Source organism: Artemia franciscana, chromosome 4 (genome assembly GCF_032884065.1).
Source record: "Artemia franciscana chromosome 4, ASM3288406v1, whole genome shotgun sequence".
Lineage (NCBI taxonomy): Eukaryota > Metazoa > Arthropoda > Branchiopoda > Anostraca > Artemiidae > Artemia > Artemia franciscana.
Genome location: NC_088866.1, coordinates 41,198,299 through 41,223,697, shown reverse-complemented (window position 1 = coordinate 41,223,697; position 25,399 = coordinate 41,198,299). Strand labels below are relative to the sequence as shown.

General features: G+C 36.2%; 1 protein-coding gene across 1 annotated transcript in view; it reads left to right on the top strand.

The window, feature by feature from the left end:
- LOC136026435 (runt-related transcription factor 1-like) overlaps positions 1 to 22,320 on the top strand; it is a 39,898-nt gene extending 17,578 nt beyond the window's left edge. The window contains exons 4-5 of the mRNA XM_065703022.1: positions 14,953 to 15,123; positions 19,722 to 22,320. Of these exons, the coding sequence (XP_065559094.1) occupies positions 14,953 to 15,123; positions 19,722 to 20,020 (470 nt within the window). The 3' untranslated portion in view covers positions 20,021 to 22,320. The remainder of the gene's footprint in view (positions 1 to 14,952; positions 15,124 to 19,721) is intronic.
- Positions 22,321 to 25,399: the final 3,079 nt, after the last annotated feature.

Genomic DNA, 25,399 nt, shown 5'->3' with positions numbered 1-25,399 from the left:
CAAGAAATAATACATCTATAATGAAACGGTTGGTGTTATTGCCTAATTAATCAATGGCTGTTTAAATTCTGACGAGAACCCCCAAGATAAGGCTTTATCTCTACGTCCTTTGTTGAAACAGCTTGATGCTAGGACACGGATGACGAGAAAGCTGACACCTGTGCCATATACCTGTCACTTTATCGAAAAGCGCGTAATGCACAATTTTATTGTCTTTAATGGCATACAGACATAGACGGAAACGCACTTGGGGTCGAAAGTCAGAGGAGAACTGTAAAAAGATCTGGTCGCTCCAGCTCAAATGACTTTTTTGGGTTAATTTATGGCAGGAGGTCGCTAAGAGCAACTTGACATGGTTATTAGCAAATAAGAGGGAAAGAATAATACTTGAGATCAGAGAAAAACAATACTGATAATTCAGATGATTTTTTCTAGATAGGTTAGTCCGATAGTTAAAATCAGATGAAGCATTTTTTGTATCAAACAGTTCGTGGTAACGAACAGTAGTAAGGAGCGACCCGGCTCAATAGTAACCGAACTCTGTTAGACGGAATTTTAATACCACTAGTTACATCAAGAATCACATTTTAATGCGGATTTTAAATATATAAGTTTCATCAAGCTTAGTCTTACCCATCAAAAGTTACGAGCCTGAGAAAATTTACCTTATTTTAGAAAATAGGCTTCTACACCCCCTAAAAGTCATACGATCTTAACAAAAATCACACCATCAGATTGAGTGTATCAGAGAACCCTACAGTAGAAGTTTCAAGCTCCTATCTACACAAATATGGAGTTTCGCATTTTTTGCCGGAAGACAGATCACGGATGCGTGTTTATTTGTTTTTTTTTCCCCAAGGGTGATTGTATCGACTCAGTGGTCCTAAAATGTTGCAAAAGGGCTGATTCTAACGGAAATTAAAAGTTATATTGCCATTTTAAAGTGACCCGAAAAATTGGAGGGCACCGACGCCCCCTCCCACACTCATGTTTTCCTCAAAGTCACCGGATCAAAATTCTGAGATAGCCATTTTATTCACCATACTCGAAAAACCTAATAACTATGTCTTTGGGGACGACTTATTCCCCCACAGTCCCCGCTGGAGGGGCTGCAAGTTACAAACTTTGACTAGTGGTTACATATAGTATTGGTTATTGGGAAGTGTACAGACGTTTTCAGGAGGATTTTTTTGGTTTGGTGGGGGAGAAGTTGAGTGGCGGGGGAAGATTTCTGTTCGTTTTAAGTTTTAATTTCGCTCCTTACTTTCAGTTACAAAAACTGTTTTTTTATTTATTTAATCCTGTTAGAAGAGGACAGCTCATCTCAAGGGACAAAATACGTATATACATTTACGCGTCATACCAAGAAATTGTGAGTCAAATGTCCATCAGTGACCATTAATACATTTTGGATTGGGTTCAGGAGGGAGTAGCGTTAGATTTTGTTGTTTGGAAACATGACCAGTATTGGGTTTTCCGATGGGCTGGTTCATTAGCAGTTTGAGAATAGTAACAAATGTGGATTCATTTCATGTTAATGAAATTAAAGTCTTGACTTTTATTGTAGTGAAAGATCTGGAAATAACTTTCAGTACATTGATTTCACAAGAAATTAAACTATATTTGAAGGTCCTTGAATTTGTCGTGTAACTTCAAAAACTTAATGGTCAAAATCTCATCACTGAGTAGGCAGGGTTGCCATCTAATGAAATCACTAAATTTTATTGATTTCTTGGTTGATTCAGGGATCTTCTTCAATAGCCTAATGATTAATTTGATTTAGTGATTTGGTACTCCTGTCTTATTCAGAATACACTCGAGAAGTTTGCTGAATGTACGACCTATGAATATCGGTTTCACAACCACAAAGACAAATAACGGGTGACAGAATGCGTTGGAATCGTATAATTTGGGCTAAATATTTGCACATTAGGATGGATGGAGGGTAAGGCGTGGTTAGATTAATTTAGGCTAGGTCAGGTTACTTTATCCCTACACCCCCCAAATATGCAAATATATACCCCAAACCTTATTATTATATAAACTGATGTGTTTATACAAAACCAATTTATATATATAAACTTATATACACTGATTTATATTATATTTTCATCATATTTTGATTTATTTTATTGGGATGAAACTTAACGTCACTTCCCGAGTGTGTTCTGAATAATACAGGAGTACCAGTGATTTTTTAAGGCAGCAAAAAAAATCACTAGAAATAGTGACAAATCACTAGGGGTGGCAACCCTGTGAGTAGGTGACCCTTTTTGTTGCCTTGATCCTTACTAAAAAATAATATAAGTCCACCAATCGTTTCCGTCACATGTATTAAGCCCTTCCATTAGGTTCTAATTGACCCAAAAATCAGTCAGTGTTTGTATTTCCTGTATCTTTTTGTCGGAATATCTACCGCCAATGCGTCTCTGCCCAAGACGGTGAAAAACATTAGTTGTTATTTCCCAAAATTATATCCTAAACTTTCTGTGAATCGGCTGTTTGCGTCTCACCGAGTTTTAGGCGCTATTATAGATGAATTGGAAGAGAAAGACATGCAAAATTGGCATTGATACTTTTTTAACTTGCCTTTGATTGCTGACACTCTAAGGTGAACAGACACTGCGGCGACGAACTAAACGCTCGCTGAGATAATCTCTGTACTATATTGAGCTATCGTGCTAAAAAAAGAGTAACAAACCTGTAAAACTTCAATAGTATATTGAGCTTTAACTTCAACATAGAATTAGGGCATGAAGCTTCCGATAAGAGATGAAAAGAAACTCTATTGGCTATGATACTATGGAAGCTGTTCGGACTTGTCTGAAGTTAGGACTTGAATCTAGACATTTGATAGATACCACCGTCGGTGTATGGGACCTCCTGTTTTACTTAATTAATTTGGAGGCCCGTCTACAAAAAGGACTGAGAATGGATAAAAAAACAAAAAACAAAAAAAACGAGCATTTCCAGTAACAAAACAAGGGCAGTAGCATGAAAGTGTAGCCTAATACGAGACAAAAAAAAAAGATCCTATTTTTTAAATAAAAGCATTAAACCATGGGTGACCTGCTATTTTCTTTTTATATTGCTAAGTTTTGAAACTGCGAGTTTTGGGTGTGCTATGGTATATTTATGAGTTGCGTTCCCACAGAAGAATGTAGAGCAAGTATTGGGCGGAACGAAGAAATATAAAATGGATTTTCCTATTAGTGACTATCTTGCAAAAAGGCATTACATGCAGGTTATAAGGAAGCAAGACAGCATTTTAAAGATTCGTGAAGTGAAAACGGCTTAATTCGTTGAGAAATGTTTGCGATGACCTCATACTAGGAAACGAAACAAGTGAACCATTGCAACGTAAAACTTGATCATTTGAATTTCAATATGAGCTGGAACTTAAAAAAGTTTCAACTCATCTATTCCCCCAGTCAAGTACACTAACTAAGATTAGGGCTACTGTGTTCAAGCATATAAGTGGAACTGATTTTAAATAAAAGTCTACTATATCCAATATCCATTGTATCCCTAGTTGTTTTAGAACGGCACCCTCACATTTACCCCCTCTCTCCTACTTTGTTCCGTAAATATAACCAGGCTCCATGTTTACTTTTGGCATATTTTAGCATTAGAATATCTGGAAGCATTGTTCGTTGGAACCTTGGTCTTGCAATCCTAGATTCTTAGGAGTAGGTGCTCGAGTCCTAGTGTCGCTGAAGGTTTGGTTTGGGATGGGGGTCAACGGTGTGACTCTGGGAGCTCAGTCAGAGTCGACAAACCTCCAAATAGAGACATGGAGATCTCTGGCGGGAGAGGACACGGGAAGCGTCAGAGGATTTCCCCTCAACCATGCATAGCACTCCCGGCCAAAGGTAGAGATCCAGGAGATTGGTACTTGCACTACAAAGACCATTGGTCTGTATGCAGAAAATTACCCCCAAGGATTAACCTAGTAAAGAACGAACCCTTGCCCATAGAAACCGAAAATTAAAAAAATTGTTTAAAAAAAACTGCCGAGTGACTAAGAATCACCATTAGGAATAGTAACTACTATTTCGATTAACCTTGATGATAAAACTTTGTTACTAAACAAATGTGTGGGAATTTCAAAAAACAGAATGAAATCCCAAAAATATAGTGTTGGATCCAAATGAAACTGCACCAATTGAATCACCATAGCTGATGACCCCATGCTGGAGAATCGTAGTCCCCCATCTTGGAAAACAAGGAAACTACTTTTTCATAGAGGATGCAGTGATGCACCTCCTTTTTTTGCTTTGTTTTTTCAGTCGCAACAAGGGGGGCACTGAAAAATCATAGGGAGGTACTTGGGGGAAGTTTGAAATGAAATTGGGCACTTGTGTATTACTCAGGACACACTCGATAAGTGAAGTAAGGTTTTTTCGTGAAACAAACTTCGATGCAGGTATATTTTAATTGAATATTTTATATATAGAAGTGGTTAGGTTAAGTTAGGTATTTGATATAATGCTCTTCACCCTTTAATGTGCAAATATATAGCCCAAACTTTTGATAAAGCTAATGAAACGAATTGCAGTAATAAATGGTATTCCACTGTAAGCAAACCACGTATTTACACGCAAATTGAATTTTTTCAAACATGGTCTATTGTTACACTTCCAAAAATGTTGCTTCTCGTAAGAGCATAAAGTCATGTTGTGTCCATTGACGCACTGTTTTGTTGTGGGCAACAACCCCTTATCCTGGAAAAATATAATTGCCTCTTTTTCAGTCTTTGGCAAATCCCAAATCTTCATTTCAAAATCCATGTTCAGACACTATCTTCTATCACTATGCGTAGCAAACTAAATTGAATTTTGTCTTTGTGGCTATAAAACCGGATTTTCTCATAAAATGTACCTGCATCGTAGCTTGTTTCACAAAAGAACCTGACTTCACTTATTGAGTGTGTTCCAAATAATACACAAGTACATGAAATTGCTATATCTAGTGAATTTAGTAACTGAGGAAAGATAACAGTATTAAAGTAAATATAAAATATGTAATACAAAATATTGAAATGATAATTTTCGAAAATACATCTTTGAATACAAGATGATATAACACATATATTTTCTGACAAAATAACAGAAGACGCCTGTCTTTTCAATTTCCTGAAATTTCGCCATATTCCATGTGTTATTGTACTATTGTTCCTTCTACGGCTTGGGTAGAAGTGATAATACAAAAATGACACATTTTTTAACTTTAAAGTGAGGCTTAAATATAAGTAATAGCACTAAAATAAGATAGCACAATTTACAATTACAAGAAAGCACAGGAATTTTTATAAGTTCTTGTGCAAGTGATTAAACAATTTTTTATAAGAAAATCGTATACGGTCATTATTGACAACGTGGTTCACTCTTTACTAGATTCCTGGTAAAAAAAAGAAAAAAAAATGAAGAGTTTTTCTTGTGGGTGATGTATTCAAGATTAAAGTGAGGAACGATGTGGCCTCTATGCGTAATTACATAAAAAAAAAGTTTTTTTAACTGAAAGTAAGGAGCGACATTAAAACTTAAAACGAACAGAAATTACTTCGTATATGAAATGGGTTGTCCCTTCCGCAATTCTTCACTCTTTACGCTAAAGCTTTTAATTGTTTTAAAAAGCAGAATTGTGGCAAAGAGTCATATTTTAGCGTAAAGAGCGAAGGATTGCGGAGGGGACAACCCATTTCATATACGGAGTAATTTCTGTTCGTTTTAAGTTTTAATGTCGCTCCTTACTTTCAGTTTAAAATTATTTTTTTTATGTAATTTCTGAACGTTTTTGAATTAATGCATGTTTGATTTTGGCTCTCCACACATAAATTATTAAAATGAAATTTGCATATTAATTCCTCTTTTGGCTAAATGGCTTTCTCTTAGTTTTGATCAGACGATTTTGAGAAATAAGGGGTGGGGAAGGAGGCCTAGTTGCCCTGCAATTTTTCGGTTACATAAAAAGGCAACTATAAATTTTAATTTTAATGAATGTTTTTATTAGTAAAAAATACACGTAACTTAAGAATTAACTTACGTAACAATTATATTCTTAAATGTTTATTATGTATATGAGGGGGTTTGTACCTTCGTTAATACCTCGCTCTTTACACTAAATCATAATTTTTGTCCCAATTCTTTAAGAATGACCGCCGTAGAATAAATAGTTGAAATTGCTAAAAATACTATAGCATAAAGAGCGAGGTATTTATCTCCTCCTAAACACCTTGCTCTTTATGCTAAAGTATTTTTAGAACCCCTCATTTGCGTAATAATCTCTGTTCGTTTTAAGTTTCAATGCTACTCCTTACTTTCAATTGAAAAAACTTTTCCATGTTTATTTTTTCATTGTTTTTTTTATAGTAATTTTAGAAAATCCTGCGCCCTTTTCATTGAATTTCTGTTCCCCCATGACATATTTCTCCAAGGAGAGATCCTCCCACATAGCCCCCTCCCCTCAACCCTACCCCCAAAACCAAAAAAATCCCCCTGAAAACGTCTGTACACTTCCCAATAACCATTATTATATGTAAACACTGGTCAAAGTTTGTAACTTGCAGCCCCTCCCCCAGGGACTGTGGGGGAGTAAGTGATTCCCAAAGACATAGTTATTATGGTTTTTGACTATGCGGAACAAAATGGCTATCTCAAAATTTTGATCCGTTGACTTTGGAGAAAAAATGAGCGTGGGAGGGGGCCTAGGTGCCCTCCAATTTTTTGGTCACTTAAAAAGAGCACTAGAAATTTCCATTTCCGTTAGAATGAGCCCTCTTGCAACATTCTAGGACCACTTGGTCGATACGATGACCCCTTGGGAAAAAAAAACAACAAAAAAACAAATAAACACGCACCGGTGATTTGTCTTCTGGCAAAAAATATCAAATTCCACATTTTTGTAGATAGGAGCTTGAAATTTTTGCTACTGGGTTCTCTAATACGCCGAATGCGATGGTGTGATTTTCCTTAAGATTCTATTACTTTTAGAGGGGTTTTCTCACTATTTTCCAAAATAAGGCAAATTTTCTCAGGCTCGTAACTTTTGATGACAAAGATTAACTTTGATGAAACTTATATATTTAAAATCAGCATGAAAATCCAATTCTTTTTATGAATATTTTAGCGTCAAAATTACCTTTTTTAGAGTTTCGTTTACTATTGAGCCGGGTTGCTCCTTACTACAATTTCGTTACCACGAACTGTTTGAAAATTGTTTAAAAAACCACAGTCACACACATCAATGAAGACAAAATAATGCACGGCTAGTAAAAAACGAATTTGAGTTGAAGAGGTCGTATTTGAGGCGGGGTAGTTCTCTTATTATTTAGGGAAACCCAGAACATTGTATCAAAAACGAACAAAAATTAAATAAAATCAAAATTTGATTTATGTATATTAGTTTAAATTCCATTGGCAGGGAAAACCAGGCTCATGTTTCAATTCTTGGAATAATATTTGCAATTGAAGGTGGGGGCTATAGCCCTCCATAACCAATATGATAAACATAGTCTTAGCAATATTCCCTGAAAGCATAGGGGACTTGAGATGAATTTTTACTCTCCCTCTCCCGGTCTAATTCTATATTTATATTTTGGGCTAGGGAAGGTTAAGAAATTTAATTAAGAATTAAGTAAGAATGCGCTTTTAGGCTTCAAGCACGCTTCCCCTATCTACGTAGAGATCCATTAGCTCTCATCGACAATGGCCGATGTGATATTTTTAGTCAAATGTTTTTTTGGTGTTAAGAGGTAACGGGTAGCTAAGTGGAGAATGAGGGGGATCTAAATATGGCATCCAAGATATTGGTGAAATCCCAAGGAGTGGCAGTACTGAAGCTAGTTCATGATGTTAAAGCCAGGACGCCAACTGCCGACGTCTTAAAAGAATGTAAATCAGGGCCCAAAAGAGTGATCTTTGCCAAAAAAGACCCAATGCAAAAAAACCACATTTTTTCAAATGTATTTAAATTGAATTCAGAAGGGCTCCCTATTTAAATGAACCTTTTCTAAGAATCGTTCTTTTTATAGCTAAATGTTTTCTATGTTTTTCTTTCAGTCAAAAATATTTGAAATTGCATGCCTGTTGGATTTACATTTGTTAATTTGATTTTGATCTCTTCTCCTCAAATGGTTGGAAATGCTGGAAAGACGACTGGAGGACTAGGGCAAGGCACGGGCAGAGATAACAGAGATCATACCAGCTAGCAGTTTTATCTTTTGCACTCAATTAATTTAATTTTAAGTTTTTCATTCGCTATAAATTTTTCTATTACCATTTCGTAAAAATGTTCAAAACAGATACATTTTAGGTAAAAATTGGCAAAAAGAGTGATTCCGTCCTTTGAGGAAAAGAGTGCAAATAAGGTAAAAAAGAGTGCAAAACATGAGAGTGTGCAAGTTGGCAACCCTGGTTCAACTGCCATGCTTTGATTAATAATTCGGTGTATTAAACGTTTAACATTTAATAGGACGCCATACCCTGCCATCCCAACGGTCAAATCTGTTAGCACTCTTTGACTATTTGCTTATATTTAAGAAGTATTTAGGGTCACAAGCTATCGAGCTATCATAATGATTTAAGTTTTTTGCCGTAGGCAAAAGTCTTTTCTTCTAATAGTAATTGTAATTGCTAACTGCAGCACCAACCTACCCAAGGCCAATACAGCTGCCCAAGTTCCTCGTCCACCCCAATCTATTCAAAGCTTCACTCTTTTGCACATAACAATAAGTTTCAATTTTCTTCAAGTCTTTCCTAAACTGTAGTAACGCGGTAATATTTGGCTGTGTGAGGCTCATTATAACAAAGAAAAGAAGTACTACATACCCCGCTGTAAATATCAGTCAGCAAAATTAAAATCGAGATATTTATTTGTGCACCACCATTCTGCTAGGGCATAAAAACAGACTGAACGCTATGCCATGACTGAAAGTGTTCAACATCGAACAATGTAAAAAAAATAAAAAAGAGATAACATTGAATCTAAAAATAGTAAAATCCAGCTAAAAATGTACAAGCGAAAATACAAAGATTATAATGTCAATAAAAAGTCAGCCAAAGAAAATATGAAAAGAAAACTCAAGATATGACATTCTTATCTCGTTCCTGGGGATAACTTGCTTCGACTTATTTGTTGCTATCAAAATCCTCGTAGTGTTAGTTGTGATGCCTCAAAAACCTTAATGATATCCCTATTCCTGCTTTTAAAGATATCCCTACCCCTGCTTTAAAGGCATCCCTACCCCTGCTTTAAAGGCATCCCTATCTCTGCTTTTAAAGACAACCCTGCCCATGTTTTTAAAGACATCCCTATCCCGTCATTCAGACTACAGCAACCAGGTGCATGTTACGTCATGGGAAATGTTTTCCAAGAGACGCAGGTGCATGTTACGCCATGGGGAACGGTTACTTTGCATGTTACATCATAGGGAATGTTTTCTAAGAGAAGCAGGCGCATGTCACGTAATAGGGAGGGTTTACTTTGGTTGTTATGCAATAGAGTTTGTTTACTTTGGGTTGTTACCTAATAGGGCTTTGACTGTTACGTAATAGGACATGTTAGAGTCCACTATTCAAGCGGAGAATTTTTTAAAGACGTTTTTCTTGGAGGTGCAGGTGTCTGTTACATAATAGGAAGTATTTACTTTGCTTGTTACGTAATAGGTTTTGGGTTAGTTACATAACAGGACTCGCTAGACTCCATTAGTCAAGCAAGAAAAACTCGGTTGTAACTTGGGGGCACAAACGTGGGTGTTACATAATGGCAGCGCACACGTGGGGTGTGACTCAATCTTGCGTGATTTGATTGATTTATTGGGGGTTAAGTAATCTTACGTGACTTGGTAGATTTACTGGGAATGAAGTAATGGCAGTGTAAACGTTGGTGTTACGTAATGACAAATTACACGTGGGATGTTACGTAATTATTCAAGAGATTCCATCTTCTTCCATGATGTTCTTTTTTTCTCCTGGGACATTTATTAACTAAGGATTTCATGTTCACATCAGGAATCAAAAGGGATTCCCCCTCAATAGAATGGAGCACTAACCAGTTGGGTTATAAAACTCTTTCTAATATTTTGATTTGGGAAATAGATTCTACGAAATAGCCTATTGCACATAAGGAGAATCCCCTTTTTGCGCATACTAGAACAATTAATTGATTCGCATCTTTCCTAACCATCATCACCGAGCCATGTAACTATCCAGAAAAGCTATTGATTTTTGCTATATTAGATATACCTGCACGTTACTTTACATTAGTGCTGTTACGTAAGCCACACAGATTGCGTTACATAGCAGATGTTACCTTGCATTGACATTTTATATTTTATTCCGCAAGTGATTACGTATTAAAGTTATATCCTAAAACAAGGAATCTAAAGAATGAAGGCTTTTGTAGATACAAATTTCATTAATCAAAAACTTTGTAGAATCGTGAAATCACCAAAAATGCAGTTAAAACTCAACAACGGAAAAAACAAAACGCGAAAAAAGCTTACAAGGATAAAATATGAGCGAAAGGAACCATGAATGAAAGAAAGGTGGGGACCCTAGCAAGGAATTTCAGGGGGTTGTGGATGGTATTAGAGGTAAATTAAAGCTCTATTAAGAAGTCTTCCCGAGAGCTTTTAATGAAAACGCCACCTTCTCTGAGCCATCACTATGCATATTCACGCCACTGTTCCAATATGTGGCTGGCCAACACTAGCAAGCAACTCCATACGGGATGGGTTGTTACTAGAGGTAAGTTAAATCCACATTACGACCTATTTCTGAGAGGTCTTAATGAAAATGCGGCGTTTCTTGGAGCCAAGACTAAGCATATTCATGCCACGGTTATGATATGTGTCTGGCCCAACCCCTAATAGCCAATTCTAGAGGGGAAGCTTGTTATTAGAGATAAATTTAATCCATATTAAAAGATATTTCTGAGACATTTTAATGGAAATGCTACGTTTCTTTGAGCCAAGGCTATGCATATTAACACCACCGTGACAATATGTGGCTAGCCCACCCTAGCAAGTAATTCCCGATGGGGGGGGTTTATTAGAGGTAAATTCAATCCATATTGAGACTAATCCCGAGAGGTCTTAATGAAAATGCCGTGTTTCTTTCAGCAAAGACTATGCATATTCACACCACAGTAACAATGCGTGGCTAGCCCAACCCCTAGCAACCAATTCTGGGGAGGGAAGGCCTTGTTAATAGAGATAAATAAATCCATATTCAGAGGTATTTCTGAGAGGTTTTAACAAAAATACTACGGTTTTTTTAGCTGAACCTATCCATATTCACACCAGCGTGACAACATGTGGCTAGCCCACCCTAAAAAGTATTTCCAGAGCGGGTGTTATTAGAGATAAATTTAAGCAATATTAAGAGATACTTATGAGAGCTTATAATAAAAAGGTTTCTTTGGCCGGGTGTTAGATTTCAGTCCCCCCCCCCGCCGGAAAATTCTTTTAACACGTCCCACCGTCTATCACATTGAGGTTGTCTGGCAAAAACACGAACCATTGGATTTAAATAACATTATGATCATAAAATTGTCTGAAAAAATGCCTTTGGAATGATGAAGGGGGCCGGAGGGCTCCAGAGGGCCAGTAATAGCGTGACACGGTGATGTGAATTAACAGAGTGTATAACGGAGGGCTGGGTTGCCAAAACGTGAATCAATCGATTTATTGCGTGAGTTTTAACAATAAAATATCTGGAAAATGTCTTAGGAATAATAAGGGGGTGGTAGAAAGTGCCAGAGGGCCAGTCATAGTGTGTGGTGTGAATTAAGATGGTGTATCACGTTGAGTTTGGCTTGCAAAAACACGAACCGTGAAAAAATGCCTTTGGAATGACGAAGGGGCCAGAGGGGCAGTAACAGTGTGACACGGTGGTGTGAATTAACATTGTGTATCACCTTGGGGGGACGGAGTGTTGCGATAATATAAACAAATGGATTTAGTGCATGATTTTTAACACGAAAATATCTGGAAAATGTCTTAGGAATCATCTGGGGTGCTAGAGGGAGCCAGAGGACCAGTCATAGTGTGGCATAGTTGTGTGAATTGAGGTGGTATGTCACGGACGGTTGGCTTACAAAAACAAGAACCGTTGGGTTTAAATCATATTTTTAACAAGAAAATATCTTGATCATGTCCTAGGAATGAGTAGGGAGCCAGAAGCTGCCAGAGGGTAAGTAATAGTGTGGCGTGGTGGCTTGAACTGACATGGTGTAATATAGAGGGTTGGCTTGCGAAAAACATGATCCAATGGATTTAATGCATGATTTTGAACATGAAAATATTTGAAAAATGTCTTAGGAATGATAATATTTATCACACTGGTGCCACGGGCCAGCCACATATTGCCATGGTGGTGTGAATTACTTGGACTAACATGTTCTAACAGCTTTAAGTTAATGTGGGAGGTATTAAAATAATTTTTTGGGAGAGGGGGGGGGGTGAAATCTAACACCCGGTCAAAGAAACGAGACATTCAAAGAAACGAGATATTTCCATTAAGAGCTCTCAGGAATAACTCTTATTATGGTTTAAATTTATTTATAGTAGAAAGCCTCTCCCTCTCTAGAATAGGTTGGTAGGGGTTGGTCCAGCCACATATCGTCACGGTGGCGCGAATATGCATAGTCTTGGCTCAAAGAAACACGGAGTTTTCATTAAAAGATTTCAGAAATAGCTCTTGATTAAGATTAAATTTATCTCTAATAGCAAGCCTACCCCTGATTGAATTGGATGCTAGGTCCCCCACTGAAATTGGATGCTAGGCCCCCGGTGGGTAGGTTAGGGGCCTGGTGAAATTGAATGTTAGGGCCATGATTGAATTTGATACAAGGGGGGCCCCGGTGGTTATGTTAGGTTAGGGGTCTGGTGAAATTGGATGCTAGGACCCCCCGTAGAATTGGATGCTAGGGCCTCCAGTGAAATTTGATACTAAGAGTCCCATTGGAATTAATTGCTAAGGGACCCTTCTGGAAATGCTCGTTAGAGCCCCCGATGTAATGGGATGCTAGGACCCTCGATGGGTTGGTTAGGGGTCCGGTGAAATTAGATGCTATGGCCCCCAATAAAATTGGAGGCTATGTCCCCCGGTTGTTAGGATAGGGGCCCAGTGAAATTGGATGTTAGGGCCCCATTGGAATTGGTTGCTAGGGCTCCCGGTTGTTAGGTTAGGGTCCCCGATGAAATTGGATGCTAGGGCCCTCTGATGGAATCAAATGCTAGTGCAAAAGGTGTAGGGTTAGGAGTTTGATGAAATTGGAGGCTAGGGTCCTCGATGGATTGGATACTAGGGGGCCCATGGGAATTAGTTGTTAGAGTCTAGCGTCTTGAAAGGTCCCTCACTAGTGGACCCCGAAGGGTTTTTCCTGGCCCTTTCAGGCTTATAATCATAACAACCAATGAAATTCTGATTGGAACGGCTTCTGAAGGTTTTTAAACAATCAAAACCCTATTATGTAACAAGCAAACCCTATGACGTTACATCCAAGGAAATCCTGATTTGGAGGGTCTCGTAGGTTTTTTTTAAAGAATCAAAACCTGCATCTTGAGTGAATCACCGTTCAATTTAAGATCATTAAAGGAAGAAAGGAGTAGTGGCCATGTGTCATTTTAAAGTACCTATGACATTACAACTAGAGTTTCGGTTGCTATTAGCTTGGGTCGCTCCTTACTCGCAGTTTGTTATAACGAACTGTTTGCTTTGTTCCTTACCTCTTCAGCCAAATGTAAGGAAAACGAAATTGTTGTGTACAGAAACGTATGTTCTATTGATTTATATGAGAAAAATCGCCTGTTAAATTGCATAAAAAAATTCCATAAAAAAGAATTACTTACAAAGAAAAGATTAATACTTAATGACTTAGAGTATTTGGTTAAAAGTTAAACAGCCATGTAAAAAATCGTTAATAATCAAGTGTATGAAGAAATTCCTTGCGACTCTGGAAATTGAAGCAGGAAATTGTTTCCAAAAAATTGTTCACATACCTTCGATGAAAGAAATATAGTCACTTCTTAGTTTACAATAGATTTAAGGATTTTCTAATATTAATTCACGATTTGAAACATGAAAAAGTGATATTTCAATATAAAACAGCAACCAGATGGCAAATAAAAAAGGTAGAATTCGTATCCCCATTGAGGATCTTTTCATTATCTTTAACGAGCATCATCCAGGGGTGTCAATTGGCGTGGCAGAGGGGAGGGATTTCTGCCCCTCTATTTTTTGCCCCTCTGACCAGATTTTGAAATTTCCTTTTTTCGATATTTCAATTGAAAAATGATTTCGTTCTTGGTATTTTCATTGAAAAATGAAGAAAAACAGTTAAAATACAAAATTAAGAAATTTGAAAATTAAACAAAAATATACTTTGCCCCTCCCTCCTAAATTTCGTGAATTGTCGCCGCTAATATTGTCTACTGGATAACACTGTGCAATGCACAAGGGGATGTTATGGGGTTTGAACCGGCCCAAAATGTTTTGTCTTACTCGTTAAAAAAGGAAAAAAATGCATATAAACAAACTTTTCAAAGCGTTTTCGAAGTTTTATTCCCCCTTCCCTTCTCCCCCAAAGAAAAATTCTGGATGTGTCGTTTGCTGTGCATGTGTATCTCAACTTCAAGGTGAAACCCAGGAAAATAATCAACTTTGATATTAAATGCTAAATATGTTGTATTACGATAAAGTAATAATTTTCTGTTCTCGGGTTCAAGGTTTCTTCGATTTAAGGCCACCTAAAATACTGGTCCAGAGCTCGAGATTTGTTGAAAGCTACTTTAACATAGTTCAATGTTAATCAAATTATAGTTAAATTAATCAAATTAATTTAGTTCAAGTAGAGTTTTAGCCCAAGACCATCCTTCATAAAGAAGCGCAAATAGAATTAATGCTGTTTTAGTTCAAGGGAAAATTCAAACAATTAAAATTGTTTTAGGACTTCACACTAATCATCTCAGAGGACTTACAACCAATAGTTTAAACTGGTCAGCAGGGTTTCCCGGATCTTCCCAGCAACTATCGTATCTAAATGCCCAGCTCACTAACCCACGACAAACAGTGTCAGAGTTTAGCTGTGATCCGGCTGGAACGAGGAACCTTCGTAGTGGTAAGATAATCATTTTTATATAGTGGTAAAATAGTAAACATTACACCTTCATAGCCTAAAAACTGGATCTAAAGAGAATCAAATATTTGGTAATTAGATTTTTAGTGAAGCTATTTGTTGTCTGGATTCATTATTATTTTGTTTCAATATTTTTTTGAGGCATTTAGATGATTTTGGCTATTGTTTGTGGTCCACGCATCTGTTAGATATGTGCTTATATAATTATCATATTATAAGATAATATAATTATATTATCTTTACTTATATAATTTCTAGTAAAATGACACTTATCTATACAAATGTTAATTTTAATACCCCCCCCCCCCCCCAATAAATTCATCCGTATGTTCACATAGACGATACTAGATGACTTATGATTTTAATTACAAATCTTGCACTCAACCATAAAACTTTCCCTTTATTCAAAACTGATAGCCCCCATAATCCCGTAGGAGCTTCCAGGTAAAGTTAGGATTATTTTAGCCTCGAACACTAAATAGAGCTTGACCTGACTTTCAAAGCCAATGCCTAATTGGAAATGTATGGTCCTGGGGTACTAAAGCTTTTTTTTGAACCATTTAGAGGAAGCGTTGGTCGAAACTTTCCGTTTTGTTTTGCTATATTGTGCGTATACCAAGTGAAGTATTTTTCGCTTGTATAAATCACATTGTCATAAAATTATCAAATGAAACTGGATTTACTTTTTCTCTAAATTCTTTTCTCTAAATCTGTTTGATGAAGCTGAAGCTTAAAGATCTTATGGACGGTAAGGTTAATCCTTTTGTTTCCATATCCCAATGCACATCCCAAGTGTTCCAGATGTTTTGGCCCTCATGTGAATTTCAAGGAAAACCCTTGCCAAGCCTCCCCAAAATTTGCAAATTGCACTATGGAACACGTAAGTTTTAGTCTGAAATGCAAAGTTCTCCGATCGGCTCTCAGTAACGCTAATAAATAAATGCTCAAACTCCGTTTAGCTTTGTGTCCCTTAATATTAATGGTACAAAGGACAAGGATCTACTGATTAGTGAGCTGCTTGAAAATGATATTGTGTTTTTACAGGAACACCTTCTCTCTAAAGTGAATGTTGATAGCCTAAAGCGTTTTCGGACCCATTATAACTTCTTGAGAGCCACCCAGAAAACCCGTGGTAGACCATCAGGAGGTCTGGCCATCTATTTCAGACACAAGACTCAGCCGATATTATTGCAAAGCGACGCTAGCATCTTAGCGATAAAATGTGGTGATACCGCATTTATAAAAATTTATTTCCCCTGTAATAAAAAGATTGTGTAGTCATTGTCTAGCTTTTCACAAGCATGTAATCGCCTATAAACACTACTTAGCGACCTTTCAAAACAAAATACCAAGTGGGTTCTTGCAGGCGACATGAACACTGACTTATTATCTAATTCTGACCGATCTGAAATCTTTCTCGATTCACCACCCGAAGGATTCCGTCTTGGTCATAAAGATCTTCTATTTACTTATATTCACTATCGTGGTGAACTTACTTCCAACCTTGATCATTTAATTGTATCAGATTCAACTCTACTTTCATCAATAGTTCATGTGGACGACTCTAAAATCGACGACGATCATTTACCAATTACGTGCCAACTATCTTGCTCCATGGCAAGCTCTGTGCAACGTAACTCTCCCAAGTGGTTCTCAAAGTTAAATTGGGAAAATACCAATATTCCACTTTATGTATTGACATTGTCCCAGTTATTATCATCTATTAAAGTGCCTTTCCACTTATTGCAAACATCTGTATCTACAACTTCAACTCGGGTAGATATCAACTCGTATTATCAGCAAATAGTGTTCTGTCTAAAGTCTGCCGCTAAAAAAGCTGTTCCCTCCGAGTGCGTGCGAACGGGTACTCACAATCCCTTTTGGAAAGTTGATCCTAAGTGAAGATGGCTAAGCAAAAAGCTAAGTTCTGGCTCCGTATGTGGATAGCCTGTGATGGTCCTTCTTGTGGTAGAGTCCATCAAATAAAAAAGAAGACCCAGCGAGAGTACAAGTATTCGCTGCGTAAAGTGAGACTGAATGCCTGGGATGGTCCTTGTGACAAGAAATCCTGGGATCGTGTTATAAACAGTGTAAAGTGTTCACCTCCAATTAATTCGTCTCTTCGGCTATGTGACTTCGTTTCTCATTATAAAAATATTTTGCTTTCATTTAATATTAATCTCCAAATCATTTTACAAAGCTTGTCAACTCAATCCTCCCAATTCGGTGTCGGTGGAATCTGGTGTTATACTCCGAGCTCTTAAGCAAGTGAATAAGTCTGAGTCTCTCGATAGTGATGGTCTTTGCTTCAAGTTTTTTGCTTATGATTGTCCCGAACTGCTGAAGCATTTGTAGTTATTGTTTCAGATGTGTTTGGCACAGTCCGTTGTGCCAGATAGTTTTTTGTCCGGTTGTATATTTCCCATAGTTAAGAGGGGTAAGGATCCCAGTGCTTGCTCTAATTACCGTCCTATCACTGTGTCTTGTTTTGTTAGTAAGCTATTTGAATATGTACTGCTACCGGTCATAAACTCCAAGTGCAATTTTACACCCTTCCAGGTTGGTCTTAGAAAAGGTATGGGCTGCGTTCAAGCTCACCATATTATAGGTCGGCTAATGAAACAAGCTGTTGCTCAAAAAAGTCCCCTGTATTGTTTGACTGTTGACATATCTAGTGCTTTTGACAATGTAATTCATTCAAATGCTTTGTTTTCTCTAGCAGCCTCAGGTGTTAACCTTTCTATTGTTTCCGTGCTTAAGTATTGGTATGCTAATTCTTCAGTTAGGGTGAAGTGGAATGGCACTGTTGGGGAGTATATTCCTGTTAGAAAAGGCGTTAGGCAAGGTGCCGTGTTATCCTCGAGCATATTTAAATGTGTTTTAGCTTCGTGTCTCCAACGTCTTCAACCGTCAATTTTTTACAATGATAATTTAGGCATTAGTCACTTTGCACATGCTGATGATGTTCTGCTTCTGTTTTGTCCGGACAAAACATAGTCTAATTACCAACTTTTACCGGCTTTCAGCCGCACTATCCATAGTAGGCCTTTCAGTTAATGCCTCCAAATGTGAGTTTTTGTGTTTTGGGAGTCCTTCACCAGCATCACCTCTTTGCTTGGGTTCTTCAACTATACCATGTTCAGCAAGTATTAAATGGTTTGGTCTCTCTTTTTCCACGTCACTTTCGTCTACTTGCTCCGCTATTACGTCCAGCGTGCTGAAAAGTATGCGGGTTGGATACGCGAAAATTTCACCAAATCATGGTCGGTATAACCGAAAAGGACTATGCCCTCTTTATTCTAGTTTTTGCGCCCCTGCTGTTTTCTATCTTTCTGGTTTTGCTTTCCTCCTTCGCAAGAAGGATACAAAGAAAATACGCTTAGGATATTTTAAGTATTACAAGTATTTGCTGCGTCTGCCTCGGTGGTATCGGAATCATACAGTCGTTTCTAAATTTGAGATCGTTGATCCCTCGCGACTGAAACATTTATCTAAAGATATATGTCTTAAAACTCGGCAAATGATTGGTGTTTTTGACCCTCTTTGGCCATTTTTTGAATTGAGGTAATTTACTTATGTTGTATGTTGTTATGCTGCTATGTTCTTTATGTTGTTATGTTTTTTGTCTTGTTTTTTTTGTCTTTTTTTTGTGTGTGTTTACTCCACAGTTTAATGTACTTTGTGGGTTATAAATAAGTTATTATTATTATTATTATTATTATATATTATTATGTGCTACTGTTGTTTTGAATATCAGCTCATATTTGTTATGATTAGAGGAAGACAAGATAGACAAACATAATACTGTTTTAATTTTTTGATTGAACTGATAATTTTTAGTTTTGGAGTTAATTAATTATTAAAATTATAGTCTGGCACTACATCAAGTACAATAAAAAATATATTTTTTTAAATATTTTTCAGTGTTTCTGGAATAGTTGTTTCTTAAATTAGGATATATGTTTTATTACATAAGTTTAGTTGTTTAAGCATATTGGCTGATTAAAACTTGCAATTTGATTAATAAAGGGTATTGTATTCTTATGGGTAGGCTGTGGAGGATCCACCATTACTTGGAAGATAAAGATTGTATAAAAAATGAAATTGGTTTTGTCTACTAGGCTAATTGAACCTTTTACATGGCTAAAATACTCTAAAGAAAGGGGTTGGACCTTTGCCGAAGTTGAATTTTGATCATATTACTGAGACTCAGATACGCAGCTATTTAAACACAAATATCAGAATCCAATTAAAAAGCTTTTCTAGTTCTAAAAACATCTAAAAGAAAATAAACATTCTATTTAACAGTAATAATCTCTAAACTGAGGCAAAAACGAGAGAGAAAAGGAGGGAATAAGAATTTTGGTACAAGTTTTCAATTAATTTTTCGCACTTAAAATCATTCAAAGAAAATGCAAAGATATGCAAAACATTTCGCATACCTTTTAAATACCTATTCATATAATGCTTAAATTTATCTAAAAGCAATCTCCTTGCCTTTTTAAATCCTGATTTGCAAGTGTTACAATTCTGCACACTCATCGAGAATATTATTATTTCAATTTTATCCTCTTTTTCAGTTTTGCCAACATTGCCATCTGTCTCCTCGCCCATACATAACCTCAACCACCTACAAATGCCTCAATACCAACAAAACTGTATGACTATGAAACGAGATAACGCAGTTGCAAGTGATTCTTTCCTTAATCCATTCGTATCTAACAATCTGCAACTTTCCGTAACCATGCATCCGGAAGAGTTATCGATGCAGTTAAAAGAAAAACTTATGAGTCTGCAGTGTAAGCCAACACCAGAGAATGGAGGTGGGAAGATCCAGGATATGCAGAGGCATGGATCTGTCGTTTGGAGGCCTTATTGAAGTTGAAAAAGTGGTTATTACTTGTTCAGTCAGTTCTTTTGGAAATTATGCTGCTTAAAAAGTATTGTCAGATGTTAAAGAAGTAGAACCAGAAGTAGAGAGTTATTGTATAGAGTAGACATAAGTAAAGAAAAGCTTAAGACTAATTTCTATTTTGTATTGTTTTTTCGTGACTTATCCCCTGCATTATCTAACATTTAAAAAGGAAAAAGAAAAAAATCGTAAATCAAGGTTTTAACAGATAATTGATTGATCTTATATTGTTTTCTGTGTAAAACTAATTAAATCCCCCTTAATTTTGTTTCCTCTGAAAAAAGGACAAAGTCGTCAATTGAATTTATTTCCACAAAAATTTATTTGTATCAGTGCCGTCCAAAGCATGGTTGGGAGCAAAGACCACTAAAAAATGAAATAAAACCTTAAAATTAGGATTTATTTCGAAATACTCACAAGTCTGATTGTTTCACAAGTGAATATTGACTACCATTGAAAATTGTGAATTAAATACATTAAAACTGTGAATTTATTTTCAAAATATAGAGAATCAAAGTTGATTCAGACTTATGTCAAATGTTTAAATATAAAATGTATCGTAAACAATAAATTCAAAAATAAAAATAAAAAAGAATTTCCCTAAGAAAAAAATAAAAAAGAAGCACCTATGTTGGTCAGTGTTGCGCAACAGCTGAACTAAAAGTTTAAGTACTATCACTACACAGTCTATCGCATATGGGAACAGATCTTACACCAGAGTTTTTACGGTGATGCTTTAGGGGGTGGCAGATCCAAGTATGTCAAAAACTAAATTTTGAGGCTACAATTTTTTACCTTTTAGACTAATCTTTGGGATGAAACATTTCCTTTTGTGTATGTGGCCATGGGTAACACATATTGTGAAGAACATTCGGCAAATAAAAAGTTATTATTATTCACTAAAAAAGTAAAGGGAAGAAAATTATTAAAAACTCTTAATACATGGCTTTATCAAAAAATCGCTTATTAATTTTGATTTGAACTGCAATCTGAATTGGAGTCGAAATATACTCTTTTTATTTAACAGCCTTGCTTTTGTTATTCCAAGATTTGTCTACCACCTTAAATAGACCTTAAATAGTCTACCAGAGGGTATTTCAATAAAATTAAAAGATAGAAACTGTTCTCAAAATTTTAACTTAGTGGTCATGTTCGAGTTCTGAAGCACGATCCAAATTCTTTCAAACTAGCCATTATCCATTATCAAAATGACTTTCTGAATAAAGCAATTCAAGTTCACAGTATGTTATGGAAGCAAAACTGGATCTAGATTTTAAAAACAAGCAAAGATAATCATAAATCTGGCTTTTGCCTTAGAAACTAAAAGTGTAAGCTATTGTAAAAAATAGCTACTTTTAGGACTAAAGGACGTATATGACGTTTTCGGAACTTCGAGCTAACTTTATGAGACTCTTTGCTAAAGCAGCGGTCAAATGTGTGCCTAGCTAGACAACATTATCTTTGACCAATCAGTAGGCTACTGCCAATAAAAAAAAAGAAATAATTTTTTTGATCAGTTGAAAATGATTTTATCTAGGTATTGATGTTTAGCTAAGGATGCGTGTGAACTAAGCTTGAGCTGTTCTAAAAGGGAGGAGCAATTGGCCAATGTTTTTCCAGTCACCCATTGATTTTTCATGTCTATATTGCCCCCTCCCCCCTTTTCTTTGAGAACAGATTTTGGCAACTATCCCATAAACGAGAAAATGTCAGATGCGACTTTTAGACTTAGAGCTTGATTATTGTCAATATATATCCTGGCTTACATTTACATTTGATTGCTATGCCATGCATAGTTTTTTCGTGTTCAATTCCCCACAAATAGAGACATTTCTATTTCCAGATAAAGGAAAATAAAGAAGAAAAGATATAGAACAAGAAATTCTAATGTCCAGATAAGAGGAAAGATAAAGACAACTTTATTCTAAATAAAAGAAAACAAATTCAACATCCAGATAACGAAAAACCATATTTCCTCAAAAAAAAAAAAAAATCTTGATGTGTACCTTTTCAAGCGTTTAGTTCGACAAGATCTTAAATAGTTCCTATTACCTGTGCCATAATTTTTTTGGTTTATTTTCATGTACAGAGTTGTTTCAAATATAACTTTATTTGTTTTACATTGCGTTTGTGCTTAGGATTTTTTTTTTACAATTAATATTCTTTATGCAGTTGTCATTACACCGAGATAAAATCTGTTATAAGAAATGGTAAGAATGCTTATCGATATTGGCTAAAACAAAGTAGAAATCTTTAATAAATAGCTAGTTCTGTATGGCATGGTTTGTTCATTAATATCCATTAGGTCTTTCGGTATATAAGATTTCGTTGGTACTGTTTATAATTAATTGACATGGCTAGCCACTGACTTGGATACTCAGGTGTATTCTCAGTACGTACTAGTGATTTTTATTTGATTTACAGACAAAATAAACAAGAGCTAAGAGCTCATATGGCACTTGTGACAGGGCCGGAACCCCACCCCCTAATGCCCAAAACCCCGGCCCCGCCACGAAACCCGACCCCGGCACTGAAACCCACCCCCTAACTCCCCTAAAGAGAGCAGATCCAGTCCGGTTACGTCAATCACGTATCTACGACATTTGGTTATTCTACTCACTAAGTTTCATCTCGATCTCTCCACTCTAAGCGTTTTCCAAGATTTCTGGTTTGCCCCTCCAGCTCCCCCCAATGTCAACAGATCTGGTTGGAATTAGAAATAAGAGCTCTGAGGACATGAGTTCCTTCTAAATCTTAAATTTCATTAAGATCCAGTCACCCGGTCTTAAGTCAAAAATACCTCAATTTTTCTAATTTTTCCAAATTAACACCCTCAGCTCCCCCAAAGAGAACAGATCCGTTCCAATTATGTCAATCACGTATCTATAACTTGTGCTTATTCTTCCAATCAAGTGTCATCTCGATCTCTCCACTCTAAGAGACTGTAAATTATCTACGAAGTAATCTACTAAAAAAAGAAGAAGAAATTTCAGAAGTTTTAATTTTAAAATTGCATGACCATGTGTTGGGATTGGTAAATCCCAAGGAGAGCGGAGCTTATTGACGTGGGCAGGTCTATGTTAGTAGTCGTAAGTGTCCATCTCACCAGACCTACCGTCCTTAATGGATGAGTTTATCAAAAATGGCTCAACTCAGATGACGCCAGAAGACTACATCCCATTAGGTACGCTGCAATGGCTCATTTTAAGTTGGTGTTCATCCACCCTTTCGTGGATGGCAACGGAAGGGTATCCAGGCTGCTCATGAACTTCATTTTAATGAAGGCAAAATATCCGCTCGTAATAATAACTAAAAAAAAAAGCGGATGAATATTTTCAAGCCATAAGAGATGGTGTGCTAGGTGATATCAACCCTTTTGTAAGATTTATAGCTCAAGAGATAGATAAAACCCTAGATGTCTTTCTTTTGGCCAAATCAGACTTAGCATAGCTGCTATGTCTGCTTTTTGGATCATTTAGTTATACCAGCAGCTTAGTTTTAGTTGCAACTTTTGGCTTTATTGTCTGCAGCTGTTGGCTTTGTTTTAGATCCAACTGTTGGCTTAATTGTCTGCAGCTTTGGGTTTAATTGTACCCGCCAAAAAACGTATTAGTTTTACTTGCAACTGTTGACTTTAATGTCTACAGCTGTTGGCTTTGTTTAATTTAGTTTAATATTCGGTTCAATATTCAGTGGAAGTTCTTACCAAAACTGACAATTTGTTTTATATTAAAAAAATATTTTGAAATAGGGAATTTTGAAAACTTGAAACTTTGGCAATCGAAAACAAAAGGAAATTAATTTAAAAAAAATTCCGAAAAAGAGGTTTTCTGACAAAAAGTAAAGGTCATATTAAACTTAAGATCAGAAGAAATAGAAACCTGCAATAACTTAAACTCATAACAACCATATACGTTCTGAGACCATACTGGCTATGCATGACGTATGAAAACAAAGAAAGGAAATAATGAATGAAAAGAGAAAAAACAAATAGGTGAAAAACGAGGATTTTATCATCCAGTAGCAAAATATGAAAAACAAGCAAATATTTCGACAAGGACCTCCGCCAGGTTGTCCTCAGTGCTCAAAAAAAGAAAGAGGAATAAAAGAAACAAAGAAGAAACAACAGCAAAATCTAGCCTTTTTAAGTGAACTGCACGAGAGGAAAAAGACACTGAATAAAACAACAAAAACCAACTTGAAACCAAACCAACTTGAATAAAACAACAAAAAATTCGAAATTCCACATTTTTGTAGATAAGGGCTTGAAACTTCTACAATAAGCTTTTCTGATACGCTGAATCTGATGGTGTGATTTTCGTTAAGATCATATTACTTTTAGAGGGTGTTTCCCCCTATTTTCTAAAATGAGGCAAATTTTCTCAGGCTCGTAACGTTTGATGGGTAAGACTAATCTTTATGAAACTTATATACTTAAACTCAGCATTAAACTGCGATTTTTTTGGTGTAGCTATTGGTATCAAAATTCCATTTTTTAGAGTTTCGGTTACTATTGAGCTGGGTCGCTCCTTACTACAGTTCGTTACCACGAACTGTTTGATATGCGGACAGGTTGTCTTAAATTAGACTGGGCAAAAATATTCATAGAGTCTTTTAATATTAAATTGTTATAAATTGGGCTTAAGGAAATATCTCCCGTGTCTCTATTTATAGCCAAATTTCTATTTATATGTTTTTTTTATCTCAATTGCCTCTTTAAAAGATTGTGGTAGGCCATTTACGGTAGATATTAAAGTTGCCTCTTCAAAAAGAACTAAATGGTCAGGATTTTCGTATATATGCTGGGCCAGAGCTGAATCAATGTTGTCATTTTTATTTTCCAATCTCAGGGACTCATCTATTGAAATTTTGTGTTCTTGCAATCTCTCCCCTAGTTGTTGATGGGTCCTTCCAATGTAAAATTTTCCACATGAACACGGGACTCTGTAGACACCACTACCTAGCATAGGGTCCGTTTTATCCTTTCCCGAGTTGAAAAAATGTTCAACTTTTTGTTCAGTTTGGAAAGAAACAGAGATATTATGTTTTTTTTTAATTTAAAATCAACAGAAAATATCATCAACGAAACATAGACTCAAAAGATATGTTCTTAGTAATAAAATATCTAATTTCAAATCTTTATTACATCAGACTTTATCCGTTCCGGATTTTCTCCAAATTTTAAATATCTCACAAAGGTCTTTCCGACACGTTTTTAATTTAGCAAAAACTCGCTTATCAGAAAAATTTTCAAAACTCGAATTTCAACATTTTCAACAAACACGGATTTTCCTTCCTAGATTTTGTCCTGGCTCTCCTTTGGAAAATCTATCCTCCAAGGTTTTC